Here is a 22039-nt window from a genome sequence, read left to right on the forward strand (position 1 = left end):
GAGGCCGCTACCAAAATCGGACCTCTTGAAGGGCGCTGCTTCAACGAAACAGCCGCAGAGAATCATCTCGACTGTGCTGCATTGCCCTTCACCGACGCACCCCCGTTCGCACACCGAGCCGAAGTGGAGCAACACCTCGAAGGTTCCTCGGAGCCCTGCAGCCACGCGGCAGAAAGCTTCTCCGCCTGTCCTACGAATGATGTCAGACGCAGGTGCCACACGCCACTTCTGCTCTCAGTACCCGTGCCGGTACGCGACGCCATCATGTCAGTGGTAGAGGCTGATACCAGTCCTCACACAGCTCAGTTAGAGAAGCCAGCCCCAATATCACCTTTACTGAGGCAAGTGGAGACACCAGCATCGCCTATGCTTGAACCGCCTACGGTCATGGCGCCGGTAGAGCCCAAGGTAACCACTGCTGGTCTCACTGACCAAGATCATGAGGAAAAAGTTGGCGCTCAAGATGCAGACAGCAGCCAATACGATGACAGCTTCACAAAATTTCCTGCCGCAGATGCCAAAACCGGCCGTAAATTATCTTCTCTGCCACGCATCTCAGAAGTTGCGTACCCATTCTCGACACAAGCCAAGGTACCCAGCGCGTCTTTTGGGATACTCTTTCGGCTACCCCCGACCGGAGTTCAACGTCTGCCGCTGATTTTGCGGCCCGTCCGAAGCACGCTGTCAGGTGCATGTTTAGCTGCTTCCCACAGAGAGTCTCTGCATGGCCGAGACCGACCACAACGATGCAGCCAGTCTCGACCTTCTGATAGACTTGTGGAAGACTCTGGCACCCAGTGAGCGTGGCCAAGGCCGACCTCCGAGATGCAGCCAGTATATCGAACGCCAGATCTACCTTTGGCAGATACCGGGACCAAACCGCGGCACGGCCGAGAGCGTCGGCCGCAACGCGGGGCAGCCAGTGCCGGCCGCCTGAGTCCACAGCGCTTTTTCAAGAGACATCGTGGAGTGCAAAAGAGCGACCAGCTCGAGGCAGCCAGTGCCGTCCACCATAGACGCTTCCCCCAGACCGTCGCTCTATGTTGCCTTGTGGTCCGGGCTGACCACCACAATGCAGCCAAGACCGCCCACCAGAAACTTTGCTGCCAGTTCCGCGCGCGCGCAGTCATGGCCGAGTGTCATGACCAAGAAAGACGCTGGCGCTTGTGAATGCTGTGAATGTCTTCACATTCACAGCAATCTATACTCAGTGTGAAATAGAAGTGCTGCTAAATATGCATTTCTACTTCATTACTAAACGCCTATTAGAGAACGCACAATACTATACTTGTTTAGTATATTTTTTTTATTTACAAACACATTACAGGCCTCGTAGATGCGGTGTGAAAGAGGCAGTCGGTACAAAGTAAGAACGAATTGAGTTAACTTAAAAACAACGGCAGGCACAGCAAATGTGCCTAAATTCAAAAATGGTTAATATATGTCAGACGACTCGGCGAGTTTGAACACAAAAACAGGCGTAACAGTGTATCGAACGGGTTGAATGCAAGCACCGTGAAACAAATTACGCACCTCCTAGGTAATAGTTGTTACAACGGTGCCATGAATGAAACTTAAAAAAAGGATTCTCTTAAAATTTAGTGGCTACGCTGTTGGGCGATGATGTTCAGGAAGTTATATACAAGATGCTGTAGGAAATGAAAGTTCACCGGTTTGGTCAAAAGTTCGAGTGCATGGCTTTATTTGACACCTTTTATTTTTATTAGCACGCAGAACAACGTACGCTAACAAAGATCTTCCCAAAAACACTAAAAATCTAAAAGTAGATATTAAAAAGTAATACGTCAGAGAAGTCAGGGCCGGTAAGTAACTGAAAGTTTAGAACAAGGCGTAAAGCGAAATCTTAGCGTAATCGATGAATATACATGTTTATGATGAGCTTCTCTGTATATACCCTCAAATAAAAAAATTGAGTAAAGGGAAGGGTCGATCGTGTCTGCTACACAATTATGATCGTCGACAACCTCGTGTTGTTACATTTACACCACAGTACAGGCACCTTCAGGGAACAAACGCGACGAAAACTTCTTGCGATGAAAGATGTGAGGGCCAGATTTTTTTTTTCCAAGTTAAGCGCGAGCAAGTCAGATGATGGTGGCTCTGCGGCACAAACACTTCCTAGATGCTCGACTGTTTCTTCTAGAGTGCGCGAACGGCGGTTTGCAATTGTCCGGAGAAGGTGGGGAGGATTTGCACCACCGCTACGAGGACTAGGAGTCCTCTGCGGACTTTTGGCCAGGACGGGGACGCGAGGTCGGGTCGACCTCCATGTCATCGTGGGCGTGCGCTGTCGCGCCGTCGTCCTCGCTGTCGACATCGCTGATGTTCAGTTCCGAAAGGAACTTAGCCTGGCGGGACAGGTCGTCCGACGAGCGCCGCCGGCGAGGGATTCCCGAAACGGTGGCAGTCACGACGGGCGTCTTTCGCTGCATTCGCGCCATCTTGGAAGGCCTCGATCCGGGGGCGAGCCGCTTTACGGGACTCTGCTTGACGGCACCCGACGAAGATCCGGCCTCGAGCCAGTCACGCTCCGAGATACAGCCGGGTCTACACGGGGATGTGCAGATCCCGGGCGACAAAAGCCAAGTGACGCATCCCTGCCTTCGAGGTGACCTACGAAAAAAAAAATTACGAAAAATTGTGACCTGCCATTCGTGCCCTCTGAAAACCGATGCACGGCGAAGCTGCCTAAATGCACAACTAGAACTGCCCAAGGCTTGCCATTGTGGTATGCAGCTAACGTGACAGACAGTTTGTAACTGTGGAACAAGATACCCGTAGACAAGGATGTGGACTACTGGAAGAAACTGGTCATCGAGCACGTGGAATGGTACAAACGGCCGAACAAGGAAGAACGAACGAACGAAAGAAAGAAAGAAAGAAAGAAAGAAAGAAAGAAAGAACGAACGAACGAACGAAAGAAAGAAAGAAAGAAAGGACGGATGTGGCTGTACCCTTTAAAGCGGGCGGTGGCTAACGCCACCAAGCCGTAATACAACCAAAAACTATATTTATTTATTTTCCTTTAAATAGTGAGGATGAGGACTCGTACTTTGCAGTGAAGGGTTTAATTTTCTCGTGCCTTGACTTTAGCCACCAATCAGACCCTTTTCGAGAAATGACGCCCCTAGTGCCGCGGCCGCGAACTACAGTCTGCCGCCATTGTGAGGGCACCGCAGCAGACGACGCAGGCTGTGTGTCACAGCGACGCTGATCCGCGCTTTTCGCAGCGCACAAAGACACCTCTTGCATGCCTGCAGGACACGGACCGCGTCGGAAGGGCACACCGATGAGAGTCTCTTGCAGGCCGGATCTATGCAGTGCCAGTCACAAAAAGCCAAACTGCTCGTCTAACCCGTTGAAGGGTACTAAATATTGCTCATTGTGCAGCGGAAGCAGCTCAGAATGCTTATCGGAGAGCCCTAGCAGCTCGTTCAAGCTAGAAAGCAGTGCGATTGCAGAGGATGATACGGAAAATTAGCCGCCAACACAAACATCACAGCACTCACTCATTTGACGGCTTCCTTTCCATGCCCTCATGATGGCGCTAGCTATCCCACGCTTCTTTGCGAAGTGAAACTGACGAAAAGGTCACCGTCAGCTGGCGTATTTGTGAAAAGGGTCTATACTGGCGAAAATATTCGGGGCGAATGATATCATGCCCCCCCCCCCCTTCCTCGTGCGAATTGAAAAAAAAAATCGGTATTGTATATTCAGGCGTGTTTATCGCTTTCTTCTACTGCATTCAGGTTTCATCCGCACATGCTCTTATCAACGCACGTTGCCGAACGTGTCGCAATGTATTCGAAACCGTGCATTGTTTCACTCATATTGTCTCTCATGGATCGCCTGGTGACAAACTGCTCAGGACCTCTTAATAAAGTTCTTTTCTCATTGATTCTGCTCAGATTACATGCAAGACGCCAATATTCAACTTCTACGCAAGCTCTAGCAATAAGGCTAGACTGTTCAAAGCCGCATGAATAAATAATACCAACGCAACTCGCCGCGGCTACGATTATCGATGGCCGACGCTCGGGTCACTGCTATGAGCGCACAGACTCTACAGTGTTTCTATACTTCGACTTCCGTTTCCTGGCCACATTCGGGCATGTTGCGTGGTTACCGCCAAAGGTAACTACGTAACCTACCCAAATTTATAGCTATATTGCCCGCTTCGAGCATCGCGAGTTGTGCAGATAGCACGGCCACCTCCTGCCCACGTGCGCGAATACTCTGCATTGACGCCACGCGTTCGTTTAAAAAAAAGAAAAAAAAGGGGGGGGGAGTGCTCAAGCTCAGATGCACGCGTGACGTATATAACTTGTTTTTTCTACCATGCTGCCCCCCTCCCCGCTTACTGTTTAGCTTCCTACGTGCTCGTCAGGACGCGAGAAGAAATAAATTGCTGTGCGCGCGAGACTTGTGGCTCCACTAGTATCAGCCGGATTCTGGAAGTCATGTGCGGGTGTCGACTCGTGAGGCAATAAGCCCCTTTAACGAGGTCTTTCAACGGGTACTTTGAAAAAGTGTTCAAAGACTCTTTCAAGCACAGAACTCTATTTTCGGCGTGAAATAGAGTGTTATGGTAAAAAATGCAAAATTTCTTGTAGAAAATAGTTTTCTCGCAAGAAACAAAAACTGGCAACTCTAGTTCAACTTTAGAGGTGGTCACTTGAGGAGGACACTGTACAGTTAAGGTCTTCTGGTCTCTTTTGGTGAAAGCACAGCTCTTCAATTTTAAATTCCTCATCGTTAGCTACTCATACAACATGTTCTCCAGCACTGTCAACCTAACAAGAACAGTACATACTTTTATATGTATAATACTATCGCGGAGTCAACGTCCAGCGCACCTTGAGGCCAACGGCAGCCGGTAGGACGCAAACGCACCACGTCACATTGAAGCCCAAACAAAACAGCGTCATACCCATCAGCTTGCCGAAAGCTTTAAAATGCGTCCTATTTAATATGCGACACAAGGGGGCTCGCATGTTTCAAGAGGGGAAAAAATTGAAGAGGTGGTTACTTGGGTGCACTAGAGTGCCTCGGTGCCTGCGCGCGCAATGAGGCACCCCAGAGGTGACCGCCGTTCTGAAAAGAGTTAAGAAAGTTGGGCATTCGCCTACCTAAAGCTGGCACAGAATGTCTTCATCTGTTTTCGTGCCATCGGGCTCTCGCGTCACGTCAGGGTGACGTCATAGGATTCCCAGCAAAAAGGCATTTCGCTCATATTCTCTAAACACTGACGACAGGACACAGGAAGACACATATGACTGAATATACGAACGGGGCAACCTAGAGGTAGCTCCAGCGTAAATACGGAAGCAATAAACAAGTATAAAAAAGAACGCTGCCTTGTTTATTGCTTCTGTATTTACGCTGGAGCTACCTCAGGAAGACACATATGACTGAATATACGAACGGGGCAACCTAGAGGTAGCTCCAGCGTAAAAACGGAAGCAATAAACAAGTATAAAAAAGAACGCTGCCTTGTTTATTGCTTCCGTAGTTGCGCTGTAACTACTTATAGGTCGCTCCGTTCGTACATTCAGTTATGTCCTACCAACTTGCCCAAGTTTCCACATGTCACACATAAGCACATAAGTCGCGTACTAACAACCGATTTATTTCCATGCCAGACATCTGCGTACGACACCAAAGTAGGAGAAAAGATTGATTGATTGATTGATTGATTGATTGATTGATTGATTGATTGATTTATTTATTTATTCGTGGGGTTGAAGGTTCCAAAACCATCATACGATTATGAGAGACGCCGTATATAGTGGATGGCTTCGGATGATTCAATTACCTGCATGGGGTTCTTTAACGTACACTAAAATCTGAGCACACGGACCTACATTATTTTCGCCTTCATCGAAAATGTAGCCGCTGCAGCCAGCATTTGATCCCGCGACCAGCGGGTCAGCAGCCGGGTGCCTTAGCCACTAGACCACCACGGTGGGGCAACAGGAGAAAAAGAAACAGCAGAAACGAAAAGCACATATTGCGCATCAAATAAACACATCACCGTCAATAAGGAACTCGTGTAGCACAATCATGTCTAAGGCATCATGGCCCGTTTCTGATATCGTCGACTGCTCTTTCTGTTTTTTTTTGCGCGGTACATAGGTAATTGCAGTAGTAATAATTACTGTTTGGATTTAACGCTTCTAAACCGATATATATTACCGAGAGATGTCATATAAAAAGAGTTTAGAAGTTTTGACCATCTGTCGTTCTTTGACGCGCACTCTAGTGCACGGGCGTCACGCATTTTCGCCTCAATCAGAAATACCGGCGAGATTCGGTCCCACGACCTTCGGCTGAGCAGTCGAGCCCCACCACCAATGGGCCACCTCGGTAGATTCATGCGTGAATGTCTGGCACGTAGATAAGTTGTTGCAACGTGCATAGTTTATGTGCGTCTCTTTTCCTCGGCTAGCAGGGCCAGTGTATAGGGATTAGTTCGCACTCGTGTGCGTCCTACCTGTGCCTTTGCGTGTCTTTTTTTCATGTGCGATTCGGCGCGTCGCGTGTGTGAATCCTTTCCTCGAGTGCTGGCAACACGCAGCTTGACGAAGTTATATCGGCTATACCCCGCAGAATTCTTAAATAGCAAACCTTTTGTCGGGGCTCTGCTCGCTGGACGTTCCCGAAGAAGAACTGGTGTCGTGAAGTCCTCGTGTAAGCATCCACACGGGTATCCGGGACTCGGCCGCTCTGGCGGACGGCTTCTGCCGAGGGGAGCGTGTCTTCTCCCCATCGCCGCCTTGCGAGGAGGATGGCCTGTGACGAAGAGTGACGTCAGCGATAGCTGTTGTAGCCGGTGTCTTCCAATCATAACGTCCGATGGTTCTCACCGTGAGAGAAACCAAAGCGCACCCGCGGTAATAATGAAACCCTTTATGGCGTAGTTTCTTTTTTATATATACACAAGAGGGGCACTCTGGCGCTAGTGTCTATGGAAGCTGCTATGCACGGCACCTTAGTCACTGTGGTAATAATGGGTAGTACACGGATTTGTCTAATCCTCGTTCTTTCGGCTTGGTTTGGCTCCTCGAGCCCTGAATCCGCTTTGCTGCATGATGAAGTCCAGCAATAATTAAGCCATACACTTGACCACTTTAATCTTTTAGCACACCAATTAAAATCAGCTGACAAGGTTCTTTTGTTCTCTCTTTTATTCGAATCAGCGAATGAAAACAAACTGATCAACAAGTGCATTTGGAGCCCGCCAGCACGAAGGCTATTCCACGTGCTAATCCTTTCTATGGTGGCTGGACAATCGCACTTGAAGAATACCCTCTAGTTGATTTAAGGAAACTCTGTGCTTCATAGGAAGAACTTAGTTTGACAAAAATATTGGCTGTCAAAGTGCAACGGTATCGGCCACGAAGTCTTCGGTCGGCGATTAGTATCATGTTTAAGGTGCATCAGCATTTACACATGTGCCATCCAAGATTCTAGCCCTATCATTGGTGGTCGCAATACTTCCCGAATAACTCGTAGCATGCTGAAGTTTATCAGAACAATCAAAACTAATCCAGAATGTTCGACGTGCATAGACGAGGCACCAAGTTTCACTCTTGAAATTAGTGTAAAAATCTTTGACGATTGCTATAGTAAAACATGTCAAGCCTCAGCGCATGCGCGCGAAATGCACGGACACGCAGTACACAACAGCTCACTCACCAGCTGTTCACAGTATGTGTCCCGAGTATACTTCACAGTTGCTGCAGATCAAAAGTTTTGACGAAAATATTCTACGGCGTTTCCCGCAGTCTTGATGTTCTGACCAATCGTCTTCCCGTCGCCTTAACAACAAAAGGCACAATAAAAACTTGTAATCGATCCCCACAATTTATCTTGTGTCAGGCCAGTAGCCTGGCAAAAGAACTGAGAGACACCCCCCCTCCCCCCCTCCCAAAACTTGGATGGATAAAAACGTCTTGCCGAGGACAAACAACAAAAATAAGTGTTGAAAAAATTCTTGGCTATGGAGCCATCTTGTGTATAGGTCAGGTAATGCAGCTTTTCCGGGTAAGGTATATTGACGCGATGACGTTGAAGAGATCATTCTGCAGAAATTTCTGTGCCGATGTCATTTCTTTTAGCAAAAATACCACACAGATGCAAGTCAATTCTTGTGGCCATTAAACCCAAGCTTTCTGTATGGCAAGTAGGCGTCCTACTACATACGCACGTCAGTACTGCAAACTTTTGGGGCAAGATAATCTATACGAATATTGCGTAGTGCGAGCAGACCATAGGGCACGCAGTATTGCAAGGCATAAAAAGCAGAATCGCATAAAGCACCAAACACGCTGATAGCGCAGTGAGAGGGTAGTTTGAAGTTCCTACAACGGGCCTCAGCCATAATCATCGAATCATCGTCATGAGCATCATGTGCGAGTGTTGCTAACGTATACGCGTAGCGAGTATGCTTTCCCACTTTTCAAAGAGAAGCACACAGTCATTGCAGTAAGCGTTGTAGGGCAGTCTGAAAAGCCAGGATATGTTGCAACATCTAGTGTTAAGCGCTGAGACGTTCCTCTGTTTTCGGCGCGGTTGTGTACAACGCCAAGCGAAGCTTGGCAATAGAGAATGAAAAAGGCGATGAAAACGGAGCCCGATTTCACCGTCGTGTTCTACACTTGAAGGCGCAGCTCCGGCACACTCAAAGATTCAAGTGACCGTTCGTGCAGTTGATATGTGTTCGTGGTCTATAGGGGAAGTTATGCGCAGCGCGTAGCAAGAATGTCCACATGAACGTGGGTGTCTTTCGTATTACATGTATGCCTGATTTTTCAAATATAGCAAGCAGCAGACAGTTTTTGAATGGCGTACGCAAAGATGGCGTTCGGCGAGTGCGATACGCTATCAGCATAACGTGGGCACCTGGGAGGTGTACGACGCATGCATGCCCGTGACGCCGACTGCTAATGCCTTAGCGTATACCGTATCCTAAAGATCACTTCAAGTTAGAGCGAAGGACAAGCGTTACACCAAGGCACCGATGTTTCGGCAAGTTCGTTTCGCAGAGAGCATGTAAGCGCGCACAAACCACGGCGGCGGGAGGTGTTGCCAACACAACAAAGTAAAAAGCGTTGCGATCCTAGAAGCATACGTTATACACATTCAAAGAATTACGCGCACGCAGTCTAACTACTTGCGGAACCTACAGCTGTAGAGCACTTACTTGGTCATAAGGAGGCGCTGAAGTTCTTGGCGCGGAAAATCTTATTCGGAACGTCGAACCCCAGTGACAAGAATACTGGCTCCTGGGCTGCAGTCGAATTGCTGCAGAACTCAACCCCAGTGATCGCTCTGGTAAAATGCTAAAAAAGAACGTCTGCTTAACACGCTAACGAAGTCTAAGCTCACATCTGTGGGCTGCTGCTGAGTCGGTCGAAACTAGTCGCAACAAGTCTTTTTTTCTTTTTTTGTTTAATGAAATCGGCGTATCTTTGGCTATCGTTCGAAACTTAGTACTTGGCAGCGCCGTTCTTCTCTGAGCTATCATATCCGGCACGCAGCGCCTCACGACCTCGTCGCGCATGCGCGTTATGCCCGATCACGTCGGCTGTGTTACACCGAGGGCTAACATTATAACAAGACTCTTTGTCGCCTTGAAGAGCAAGTTCGGCAAACGATCGGCCGTCCCAATTCACCACCACCTTAGGCTCACCAACTCAATAATGGTCACGAAATTCAGAACTATCCGTTGTTCTATCCGAAGTGGACAATGGGGTCAGTTGTTTATTCATAATCGGTGGATATTGTGCGGTTGAAAACACGGACAAGCTTGGCAAGAACAAGTGCACATTATCAACTGAAGGTTTATTTAACGCGTACCGCATATACATATATGACAAACAGGAAAATATAAGAAAGCTTTGCATTTTATCAAACAAAAAGGTTTGTACACTCTGAAGCATGATACAAAATAGCAGACTCATTAGGCATGCGGGCCATTTGCAATATACGTTTTATCTAGGAAAGCAATCGATGGTGTGCTCATGCAACGCCTCCCCTATTTCTTTATTGCAGCCAGACGCGCCCCATTCATCTGTTCACCAGCCTCTCTTCGTGCCCTTTCCTGCTCTCGTCCATCGCCTAGCCTTCGTGCGTGCTTTGCGGTCATTAGGGAGAGGACTTGTCATAAAGTGTCTCAAGGCGGAATTTATATGAAGCACTTTTTTGCTTAGTTGTGTACAGATCCGTGGGGCAGCATCTTGTAATCCTCATGTTCACAGTACCGGCGGGCACGCTGGCTTTCTAAAAGATACGGTGTTTCGAGATAGCACGTCACCGTTCGTGGCGCTATGCGTGCGACCAATGGGGAAGCGTCACTGTAACGCTGCTGCGTGCGCTGCTCTGCGATGTGGCGTCGGCATTGCTTCGAGAACAAAGGAGGAACACGAACCATAGTTTCGTAAGATAACCAGACGGGACTCTGGCGCTGTGATCCTTCAGCTACCACGGTAATGATGCATAGTACACGAATTTGCCTGGTCTTCGTACTTGGTGGCCTTGAATCGCACTTTTGGCTTTGTTTACTGCTGTATTTTGGTTTGTTCTGAAGGAAAGAACAAACCCATTTGATCTTCGCGACCTGATTTGAAACGGTAAGCCTAAAAGGTTAAGGTAGCGAAGTGTAATCGCTGACCATTTGATATTTTTTTGTTTCGTGACAAAGCAACTTCAAGCCACGCGAAGCCAACCGGAGCCTAAATTACAAAAAATTAGACAAATCCGTGTACTACCCCTTATTCCTGTACTCACTGAAGCGCCTTGCGTTGCCACTCCAGTAGACGCTATCACCAGAGTTCCCCCCACTGTACTTATATGAAACTCTAATGCACGAAAGAACTAATCTAACAGACGTATGATATTGCAGTGGGAAACACGTTTATCGCATCTGCGGGGAAAAACGCTCAGAAGTGCCTGTGATGCAAGCAGCGCTGCCCCAGGTGTAGCGTTGCATCACGACCACTCCCTGAAATATGGTGGACCGATGAATCCCGTTGAGAAGTGCGCGTTTCCACTGGCATTGAAGAAAATCAATTAAGCGTTGGCTCACGTAGTTGCCAGATTCCCACACCATTTTTGATACAGCTGTGCTACATGAGCACAAAGACTATCGCACACAGATGGTCAATGAAGTGAAGAAAATAGCACGGGAGCCTAACAACTACGTGAGCGGACCATCGATTGCTCTCCCAGATGAGAGCTTCAGTACCTGGTCGATGGAACGTATGGGTAATGAATCTGCTTTTCTGTCTCGTGCTTCCGAGTTTACGAATCTTGCTATTTGATAAAATGCTAACTTTTCTTCGCGTCTCCTGTTTGTCACATGTATTGCGCGATAAATAAGCCTTCATTTGATAGTGTGCGCCTGTCCTTGTCTGCTTACCGTACGTTTTTTTTTTATCACTGCGAAGTATCCATCATTCTATCTAAAATCATAAACACCAAAACATGACATCACATGAAACTGCAAGTACACTCGAAGCCGCAAGAACGAACATTAGGCAAATCCGTGTTATACCTAACTATTCGCTTTGCCCGTGTCGAGGGACCATGGACACGGATCCAGCGGCTTCCTTAGCTATTCTTACCGGAAAATCAAGGCCACCATATTGTTCCCAGGTTAAGGAGCATCATCGAATGGGTGATCGTAAGGTATGGTGAGAATAAGGAGGTTGATGATGGTTGTGTGCTTTTTACCACCGCCACTGACTAGTTTTATTGCGCCATTGAATTTTACCGACAATTTCGCAGTTTACTAGTCGACAAAGATTGACACAGGTGTTGCCAAGGTGGCGCTTATAGATTCGGGTTTCACAAACCTCAAACTATATGCATCTTTAGCGACAGGTCACGGCCACAGCCAAAGTATACAAGAAGCACGCACACGCACACACAAAATAGTTTTACCAGGCCGTGAAGACGCCTGAGGACCAACATAGGTGAGTATTACTTTGCTTGTGATTCTATGTGTAGTCTTTGGTCTCCCGGTGCCAGTCGTCGCAAACGTCCACCCTCTAAGAGCTGCTGTCGCCAAACGCAAGCCGTGTTGTGAGGAGATCTTTAGCGGACACTGAGCACATTTTAGCTGACACTGTAGACTAGGCTAGGCAAGCCGTAGCTGTAATAAGTCCCCTTGAGTTTTCTTTGTGAGGAGGACTCGCATCGTATGCCATTGTGCCCCCAGCCACTGTTTCCTGTCGGTTACTTCTGGGACAGAACCTGGTTTCTGCGGATGTAAGACTGTGTTCGAAGTTGTCTCAACTACTTAATTGTTATCATGTTACCCTTAACTTCTATCGGCAGCCCCGGCTAGTATCCCCGCCGCGGTAGTGTAGTGGCTAAGGTATACTCGGCTGCTGACCCACAGGTCACTGGATCAAATCGCGGCTGCGGCGGTTGCATTTTCGATGGGGTGGAAGTGTTGTAGGCCTGTGTGCTCAGATTGGGGTGCACGTTAAAGAACCCCAGGTGGTCGAAATTTCCGGAGCCCTCCACTAAAGCGTCTCTCATAATCATATGGTGGTTTGGGGACGTTAAACCCCTCATGTCAATCTATCGAAGCCCCAGCTAGTAGTGTCCATGTCGCGATTAAAGGACATGTGAGTTTTTTTATATATATTCTACAACTCTCAATCATTACTAACAGCTTCTCTTACTATGCTGCAGTCCCTGAAATTCCACGTTTCACTTCTACAGTGTTGCCTACCCTTCAGGTTTCGTCAAGCCTGGTCTGCAATGATCAAAACCATGGAGATTGTGCATGCATCACCTGTGGGCCCTGTAGTATGTATTGGTACATGATGTGCATAAACAATGTTTTTTTTTTCATTTTTTACACCGCAAGTTTCCTTCATTTGCCTTTCAGTTCCTGGTGATTATATAGGTACGCCCAAAACAAGGTGGCTGCCACGCTGTTCTCTAGTGGGCCCAACCAAGTCCTGGATCTAACGTGAAAGTGCTTTCGAGGAAGTTCATGTGCCATGAAAATAAAGTTCGTATGCTGTTTAAGCAAAGCATCTGGTCTTCATTGGCTGCTTGGTAACCTTCTTGAAAGTGTATGCTGTAAACCTGTACTGATGGAACTGCTATCGTGAGCATTGCTAATAAAAAAAATGAGAGCGCATGGCAATCCTCGGTTCAAGGCAGCGCATGTCGGAACCATACTGGAAAGGGCTCTGTGGCACCGCTGAATGACATTACACCCGCCCCTCCATTGCTAAGAGAAAAAAAGTGCTGCAGCTGATTACATATCGCAGGCCACTCTCAAGTATAAGGCAGGTATGCCAAGCGAAACATCTCGATGAGCTATCAATAGCTTTGACCAAAATACCGCTTTTACATTTGCTTGTACGTCTGCGCGAGTGTAACGAAAAATTAGGATACAGCGAAATATATTTTTAAAAGGAACATTGTGCAGCGCACGAGTTCTGTAGTAGGGCGGTGATATATCAAGCTCTGGTCACGTTTGGTACGCTGTAAAGATGGACGCGCAGTCAGAGCCACGATTTACGAAAGAGCATAGTATTTTTCTGTTATATTTTACTGTGCTATCTGAATATGTCGAAGTCTATTTGTCACTTGTTCATGTGTTTCCTGTCGCAATATGTATACATTGTTCGTATTTAGGACTACAAAGTGGCTTTTATTTCATCACGGCTTCTCGAATTACGCAATCTGCTACAGTCTTCGTTTGCACCAGGAGAGTAATGTCGATCTACCCACATAGGGGTTCTTTGCTGCACTGAACCATCTTTCTGGTTTATATCCTCTCAACACTGCCTCTCATACTTTGAGCAATGTGGTGAATGACAATGAGAATATCTTTTGGCAGAGTGTATGTTGGGTGAACTGGTGCATAGCTTAACAAGATCTTTAGGGCATATTGAGAACAAAAAGAAGAAAAGACTAAAGAAAATGTAAATATCTTAACCAGCATTTTTCCCTCCTCAGTTGGAACCACAAACATTTTATTAAAAGAGCCATGACACCATATTTTTGGTCATAATCGGTCCAATGCAGGTTATTATTCGTACGTTCACAAACAAGCTTGCGAAATCATTGTGTTTGGTCGAGCCTCTACTTGATAACTTAATTGGTTTTTTTTTTAACAAGTAAACTGACAGTGGGGCAGAAATTATGCGCTAGTGAGCTGTGACGCCAGCTACTTGTTCTGCATTCCGGTATGCATTCCGGCCAATTTCAGTAGGCTGTTTTGTTCCGTAGCCAGCTGCGCATGCTATCAGGGAATTTCAGGTTTCTTCAGCTTGAGGCGTCGAAACTAAACAATTCTCAGGGGCCGAAACTTTGCTAGAAGGTTACTTTGCTCAGTGCTGCACATGAAGGTTGCACTCGTCTTGGCAGAATGGCGGTTTCTGGCCGTCTTGAAGGTTTATATCCAGCCACTTTGGGGATTATCTTGTGCTAAAACATCTTTTTACAATCCCATTTTCGCACATATGCAGGCACAATAGGCACCCTGCTTCTATATTGTTGCTGAGTTGCTCAAAACTATGAATTTCGGTGACATATATGTATCCTCTCTCAGACGATTGGGAACAAGTTATAACGCTTCACACAATCTCACAATTGATTCACATAGGGCAGTTCTAAACATGTAGGCTTTTCGTGACGCTTGCGCCTGTTAGTTTGGCAGCTACTGCATTCAGCTGGCAGCAAAGGGCAGGCACCTGTGCTTGTAAATTTAGGTGCACGTTAGAAACTCAATGACGAACATGCATGTAATCTTACCGCAGTTTCGGGGGAGAAAATAATCTCACATTTTCGTTTCTACTTGTTAACTACGAGACATGTTGACGCAGCTTTTCAAATGACACTTGAACCGTGTACTTCAAAACGGAAAACGTCGCCGAGGGGCACCACCAGTGATTGGGCAAATCTCACTGAAACGGCCGTCATTGCTGCGAGCTTCGTAAGCGACACCAACTCGGCAGGTAAGCCCACAGTGGGCTGGCAAGCGAGGAGCCCGTTTTCAGTGTATTTCCACTCGCCCTAATTTCATAGCATTGGCCCAGCCGCGGTGGTCTAGTGGCTAAGGTACTCGGCTGCTGACCCGCAGGTCGCGGGTTCAAATCCCGGCTGCGGCGGCTGCATTTCCGATGGAGGCGGAAATGTCGAGGCCCGTGTGCTCAGATTTGGGTGCACGTTAAAGAACCCCAGGTGGTCAAAATTTCCGGAGCCCGCCACTACGGCGTCTCTCATAATCATATGGTGGTTTTGGGACGTTAAACCCCACAAATCAATCAATTTCATATCATTGATGAACATTTAACATTGCATGGTAACTTGAAAGAGCACTGTTTAAAATTTGGTACTTATTTTTCCAACCGCTAGTTTATGACCGACTTATCATGGCTGGAAACTTCGTGTGACAGTTACTTATTCAGACACTTTTTCAAAGTGCCCAGTGGCAGTTTCGATTTCAGAGGACCGAGCTAGGCAGGAGCAGTTATTGTGACAAAGTAAACGCAGCTGGCCGCATGAGCGCATTAATTGTAGCGTATGCACCATGCGCAAGAGCGGGAAAGCACAAGGCGCATGCCAGCAACCTGTCAACACAAATTCATGATGTAGGTCTGTTTACATTGCCGCAGCGTTGACGTCAGCGTCGCGAGAGGCTCCGCATCTCTCTATCACGCGGCATGCACTTTACAATTATTTTAAACATGTTCTAAGCCGTATTTTCATTTCACATTAAAATGCGTTTCACTCAAGATCCATTCTTGTGCAGCCTATTGCGTTTGAACCTCATGTTTTTAATACTTCTGATTGCCTAACCCGATGAAATTTTGACCACGTATTCTCGAATGTATAAAGGAAGCAAGTATTTCTTTTAAGTTTTTATATCCCTGTATAAGCACTATAAACCTAAAGTAAGCAATATTTACGGACTGAGCATTCTGAAAATCCTTACTTCTCAATTTTTTTATCAATTAAAATGTTGTATACACACTTTCTTGATAGTTATTTGCGCTCTACAGTTAATGCGGTAGTCTCCCTCTTCATGAGTTAGGTTAATTTATCTGTTAATTAGGATTATTAGCTACTCATTAGCTCTTTCATTATTTTAACGCGGTTCCTTAGCCATCTGGAAAATCGGCATGCATTCCCTGCACTGTTCTCCGATCAGCTCGACACGTTCATGCGCAAGTTCAGACTTGTCAAGTTAAGAGTCCTGTTAGCACAGACTTAGTCCTTTCAAATCAGTTTTCTTTGCGCTGGGAATGTGCTAGCGAGTTCGATGTATTGGCGTGGTCGATAGTGTCACGGCGTCTTGGCTTGCGGCTTTTCAGAGCAACTGAATGCGCTTTGCCAAAGTGCGCATGTCCACTGGCTGGACACATTGAGAATAACTCGCATGGAGACTAACATATACCTGCTTAACAAAAACTACACTATGGAGCTGCTTTTAAATCTGTTATTACAAGATTTCGTGTAGGCCGCCAAAGCTTCCAAAGGCTAATATGTTACTCTCCCTAGGCTGAGCAGGTGTCTAACTTTGTCGTATAGTGTTCCCCATAAACGTGTTGCTATGTGACCTTGCCAAATAAATCTAAGAGCCAATTAAGTAAAAGAAAGCATAAGAGGCGTCGTACGTTCTCAATTGTAGCTTAATATCAATTTAAGGAGGTCAGTAGACGAAAAAGCACTCATTTCTTCGGGGAAATCTGAACCAGAAATCTTCAATTTACGCCTCTGGTGCTTTTCATTCTACACTGTAACGATGGGAACATCCCTCCACAATGTTTAATATCTCTGTGCATGTCTTCCTGGAAGTTTGCGTGCACCATATGTGGTAAAGGGTGGGAGTGAGCAACTTTTCACCAGAGGGTCGAATGTGACTTGGCACAAGACTGCTGCTGAACAAACCCTCATATGCTAGCCTAAGGTATGAACTCTGTCCGTATTGGTGGAGCAGTGGTTAGGGTGCTCGGCTGCTCACCCAAAGATCGAGGGTTCGATGCTGACCGTGTCGGTCGCAATTCGATGAATGCGAAAGGGCAAATGTTTGTGTGCTGTGCGATGTCCATACACGTGAAAGAAAACCGAATTCAGATTGTCTAAATTTGCAGAGCCATTCGCTAGGATTTATCGCATAATCAAATCGTGGTTTGAAGGCGTAAATAACCAGATATAAGGTGTGAACTGTGCCAGGTGAAGCCCTCGCTGTGAAGAAAAGGAATTTTATATTGTAACGGATATAACAACCTCACAACCGGGACGTCCTATTTACAAGGTTTAATAAGGGCGAACTTGTGCCCAAAGCCAAAAGAACTACACAGTAGCTGGGAGAAAGCAGCGAACGCTCGTCGTCCTCTTCTTCTCTTCTTTTCCGCTGCTCGGTAGCAGCTCGTGCACAGGCTGGGCCGGCTCGTGCCTTCCGGCGGGCTTCATGAGTCGTAGCGATGCCGTCAGCGTTCCTCTTTTAACAACGTCTGCGTTGTACTGCGCCTTAACAATTCCTCGTGGCATTATCCCCCCTCTCAAGCGGCATCGCCCCGATGCTTGCGATGAGGCTGTTTTTTTTTTTTTTTTTTTGTGTGTGCAAGTTTGTAAAAATGAGGTTGCAGTACGTCAAGGTATTGGGGTGGCTAGGTTTGGAATCGGTCGTAGTACGGTTTCATCCGTACAATGTGTACACGCTCGGTGGGATTGCGTCGCCTCGAATGCAGGTGGCCTGCAGGCTTGACTTCGTAGACGAGGTCATTGTGTCGCTGTACGATCTCGTAGGGGCCAAAATAACGTGAAATGAGTTTTTCGGAGAGGCCTCGTCGTCTTACTGGAGTCCATATCCACACTTTGTCGCCAACGTCATATCGCGTGTCAAGTCTTCCTCGGTTGTAGCGGTCGGCATCGATGCGGTGTTGGTGGCGTATTCGGTATCTTGCTAACTGGCGGGCTTCTTCCGCTCTTTGTAGAAAGTCGTCAAGATCGGGGGGGTAGTCATCTTGGTCTATTGGTAACATAGCATCCAGTGTTGTGGTAACAGCACGACCGTAAACTAGTTCAAATGGGGTGATTTTGGTGGTCTCTTGCACAGCCGTATTGTAGGCGAAAGTGACGTATGGTAAAATTTCGTCCCACTTTTTGTGCTCGACATCCACATACATGGATATCATGTCCGCTAAAGTTCTGTTAAGGCGTTCGGTCAGGCCATTGCATTGAGGATGATATGCAGTGGTTTTCCTATGAACAGTGTGAGTCATGTTGAGCAGGCACTTCAAAAGTTGCGCCGTGAAAGCCGTTCCGCGATCGGTGATTACAACCGTTGGAGCGCCATGTCGCAGGACTATTTTGTGTACGAAGAATTGGGCCACTTCTGCTGCCGTTCCTCGTTCCAAAGAGTCTGTTTCGGCGTATCTAGTTAAATAATCAGTGGCCACAACGATCCATTTCTTGCCGAGTAAAGATGTCGGGAAGGGTCCAAGGAGGTCCATTCCAACTTGGCGGAAAGGCGCTTTCGGTGGATCTATAGGTTGTAGAAGGCCCGCTGGTTTAGAACGTGGTGTTTTTCGTCTTTGGCACTCGCGGCATGTTTTGACGTAGTGTTGCACTGAAGCTAGTAGCTTGGGCCAATAATAATGGAGACTGATCCTTGCAAGCGTTCGCGTCACACCCAAATGTCCAGATGTGGGCTCATCGTGACACGCTCGAAGTATTTCTTGTCGCATAGTTGCTGGAACGACAAGCAGGAACTTTTCGCGGTTGGGCTTGAAGTTTCTCTTGTAGAGAACGTTTCCTCGGAGGCAGAACAATGCGAGGCTTCGAGAAAATATACGGGGTACTTGTACGTCAATTCCTTGCAGGTGTTCGATAAGCGGGAGTAATTCTTTGTCTGTACGTTGGAGTTCGGCTATTTGAGTGGTCTCGACAATTCCTACGAACGGAAAGTCGTCTTCTTCTGATAGTGGTGTGTCTGTAGGAGCCCGTGACAAACAGTCGGCATCGGTATGTTTTTTGCCAGATCGGTATACGACGGTTATATCGTATTCTTGCAGTCTGAGGCTCCACCTTGCTAGTCGTCCAGATGGTTCCTTTATGTTCGCCAGCCAGCAAAGCGCATGGTGATCGCTGACTGCCTTGAATGGTCTACCATATAGGTACGGCCGAAATTTACTGATGGCCCAGACGACGGCAAGGCATTCTTTTTCCGTGGCCGAATAGTTTGTCTCTGCTTTTGTTAGAGTCCGACTGGCATAAGCTATCACTTTTTCTTCACCTTTCTGCCACTGTATTAGAACGCATCCAAGGCCGATGTTACTGGCATCTGTGTGTATTTCCGTGTCGGCTGTCTCATCAAAGTGAGAAAGAATCGGGGGGTTTTCTAACCTCTTTCTCAATTCGTTGAAGGCGCTTTGTTGCTCGTTTTGCCACTGGAAAGGCACATCTTCTCTCGTAAGTCTCGTTAAGGGTTCTGCGATCTTTGAAAAATTTCTCACAAATCGTCTATAGTACGCACATAGACCTAGAAATCTCCGTACTGACTTTTTGTCTGTTGGCACCGGAAACCTTGCGACGGCGGCCGTCTTATCAGGATCAGGGCGAACACCTTGGGCGCTGACGACATGCCCGAGAAAACGAAGCTCTTCGAAAGCTAATCGGCACTTCTCTGGCTTGATTGTCAAATCTGCCGAACGGATTGCCTCTAACACTGACCGAAGGCGCTTGATGTGCTCCTCAAATGTAGCCGCGAAGATGACCACGTCGTCTAGGTACACTAGGCAACACTGCCACTTCAATCCGGAAAGCACAGTGTCCATCATGCGTTGGAACGTTGCCGGCGCACAACAGAGACCAAACGGGAGAGCCTTAAATTCGTAAAGTCCGTCCGGGGTAACAAAAGCAGTCTTTTCGCGATCACGTTCATCAACCTCGATCTGCCAGTATCCACTTTTCAGATCTAGTGATGAGAAGAACTTGGCACACCGAAGTCGATCTAACGTGTCGTCGATGCGTGGAAGGGGATATACATCCCGTTTAGTCACAGCATTCAGTTTCCTGTAGTCTACACAAAACCGTAGCGTGTTATCCTTCTTCTTGACAAGCACCACGGGAGATGACCACGGGCTGTTAGAAGGCTGGATAACATCATCTTCAAGCATTTCTCGTACCTGCTTCTTGATGACTTCCCTTTCCTTAGGGGAAACACGATACGGGTGCTGGCATACCGGCCTGGTTGTCTCGTCCGTTATGATCCTGTGTTTTGTAATGCTCGTGCGCCGTACCTTTGAACTGTTGGAGAAACAGCTGCCAAATTCCCGCACGAGGTCGTATAGCTGTTGACGTTGAATCTCTGAAAGATTAGGATTTACGTATATTGTGTCGCAGGCATCAGATGGACGTTTCACATTCGGTGACGTCGTTTCAAGACTGCATATTTCTGTCACTTCACAGAACTCATGAAGAAACGCTATTGCCGTCCCTTTTGCGATGTGCTGGAATTCGTTACCGAAATTCGTCAAGAGGATGTCTGTGCACCCGTTTCGCAGCTGGATAATCCCTCGTGCCACACAAACGCCTCTTTTCAAGAAAACATCCACGTTGCTCTCCGTCACACCCTCGTAGTCGCTGAATGCATCATTATGCACGAGAACCATTATACTGCTCCGTGGCGGTACAGTCACATCATCGTCGACGACGCGCAGTGGAGTGGTACATCGTTCATCTGATCGTGCTACCTTTAAAGCTTGCTCCGTCGAAAAGGACACGCTCGACCTCTGTAAATTGATAATCGCACCATTAGCTTGTAGGAAATCCATTCCCAGTATCACTTCCCTCGAGCACACAGGCAGGACGACAAAGTCACCGACGTAAGTGAAGCCCCGTATCATGACCCTTGCGGTACATCGGCCGGAAGGGGTTATGAGGTGACCACCTGCAGTACGTACTTGAGGTCCACCCCATTCGGTCAGAACTTTCTTGAGTCGCTTCGCTAATTCGTAACTTATCACAGAATAATCCGCACCAGTATCGATCAAAGCATTGAGCTCTAGTCCGTCAATCACCAACGGCAAGTCTGAAGTAATTTTCTCTGTACTGCACTCCTTTACCTGGAAACAGTCGTCGTTATCAGGCTCGTACCGCAGTGGAGGATCTTCACATCCCAAGTCGCCAGCGGCCTCGCCTCCACAGGTCGCCCTCTTCAGTTTCCCGGATTTGGGCTAGGCGAACGCTGCCTAGACGTGCTTGGGAAGGGACGTGGGCTAGACGAGCGGTAGCGCATAGGGGATGGTGAGCGTGGTTGATGACGACGAGGCGGGTCAAATTCCCGACGTGAGCATAGGTATTCTTCAATCTCGGAAGGTCTTTCGCCGTTTCGCGGACACGGTGCATTGATGGCGAATCCCCTAAGACCAGCTTGACGATATCGGCAGAATCGGTACAGGTGGCCAGCCTCTCCACAGTGGAAACACAAGGGCCTACGTGTGGCATCTCGCCACACATCGCTCTTCCGTGGCATCATCTCTCTCGCACGAGGTGGAGTGCGTGTTGCCTCTACGATTTCAGGCGGGCTGCGCATTGTCTGCACATAAGTACTTGGTGTCTCGATCGGCGAACAGTGCAGAGTAGGTCGCCTGAGCACCTCGGAGTACGTTACCGCCCGTCGTGTCGCCGGCACATCACTCCGCGGCTCCCGCATGGCCTGTCGAATTTCGTCTCGGACAACTTCAGCAAGAGACAGCTCGGGGGTGACATCAGGTGACTGCAGTTTCCTTAATTCTTCCCTGACAACAGACCGGACGAGCTCGCGCAATGTGTCAAGATTATCCACGACGCCTGCTGAGTAGACTCCTGCGGATGCACCGGCTACGTCGCGGTTGTACTGTCGGGCTCTCTGCTGAAGCGTCGTTTCGATGGTTGTTGCTTCCGACCGAAACTCAGCAACAGTACGGGGCGGATTGCGGATGAGTCCCGCGAACAATTCTTGCTTTACCCCGTGCATGAGGTGGCGCACTTTCTT

The 22039-nt window shown here is 47.7% G+C and overlaps 1 protein-coding gene across 1 annotated transcript; it reads right to left on the reverse strand.

The window, feature by feature from the left end:
* Window positions 1-1285: 1285 nt before the first annotated feature.
* LOC119180729 (uncharacterized) lies at window positions 1286-9502 on the reverse strand. Its single transcript, XM_037431859.2, has 3 exons — window positions 9227-9502; window positions 6649-6813; window positions 1286-2634 (listed from the first exon to the last, which is right to left on the reverse strand). Exons 1-3 carry the CDS (start codon window positions 9232-9234, stop codon window positions 2232-2234), a joined length of 576 nt encoding a protein of 191 aa, XP_037287756.2. The 5' UTR covers window positions 9235-9502; the 3' UTR covers window positions 1286-2231.
* Window positions 9503-22039: the final 12537 nt, after the last annotated feature.

This window comes from Rhipicephalus microplus, chromosome 10, assembly GCF_043290135.1.
Source record: "Rhipicephalus microplus isolate Deutch F79 chromosome 10, USDA_Rmic, whole genome shotgun sequence".
Lineage (NCBI taxonomy): Eukaryota > Metazoa > Arthropoda > Arachnida > Ixodida > Ixodidae > Rhipicephalus > Rhipicephalus microplus.

Coding starts and splice junctions, on each gene's coding strand:
- LOC119180729 (XM_037431859.2), bottom strand. Junction 2,635..6,648: donor GAGCAGAGCCCCGACAAAAG/GTTTGCTATTTA, acceptor TTTTTTTCGTAG/GTCACCTCGAAGGCAGGGAT.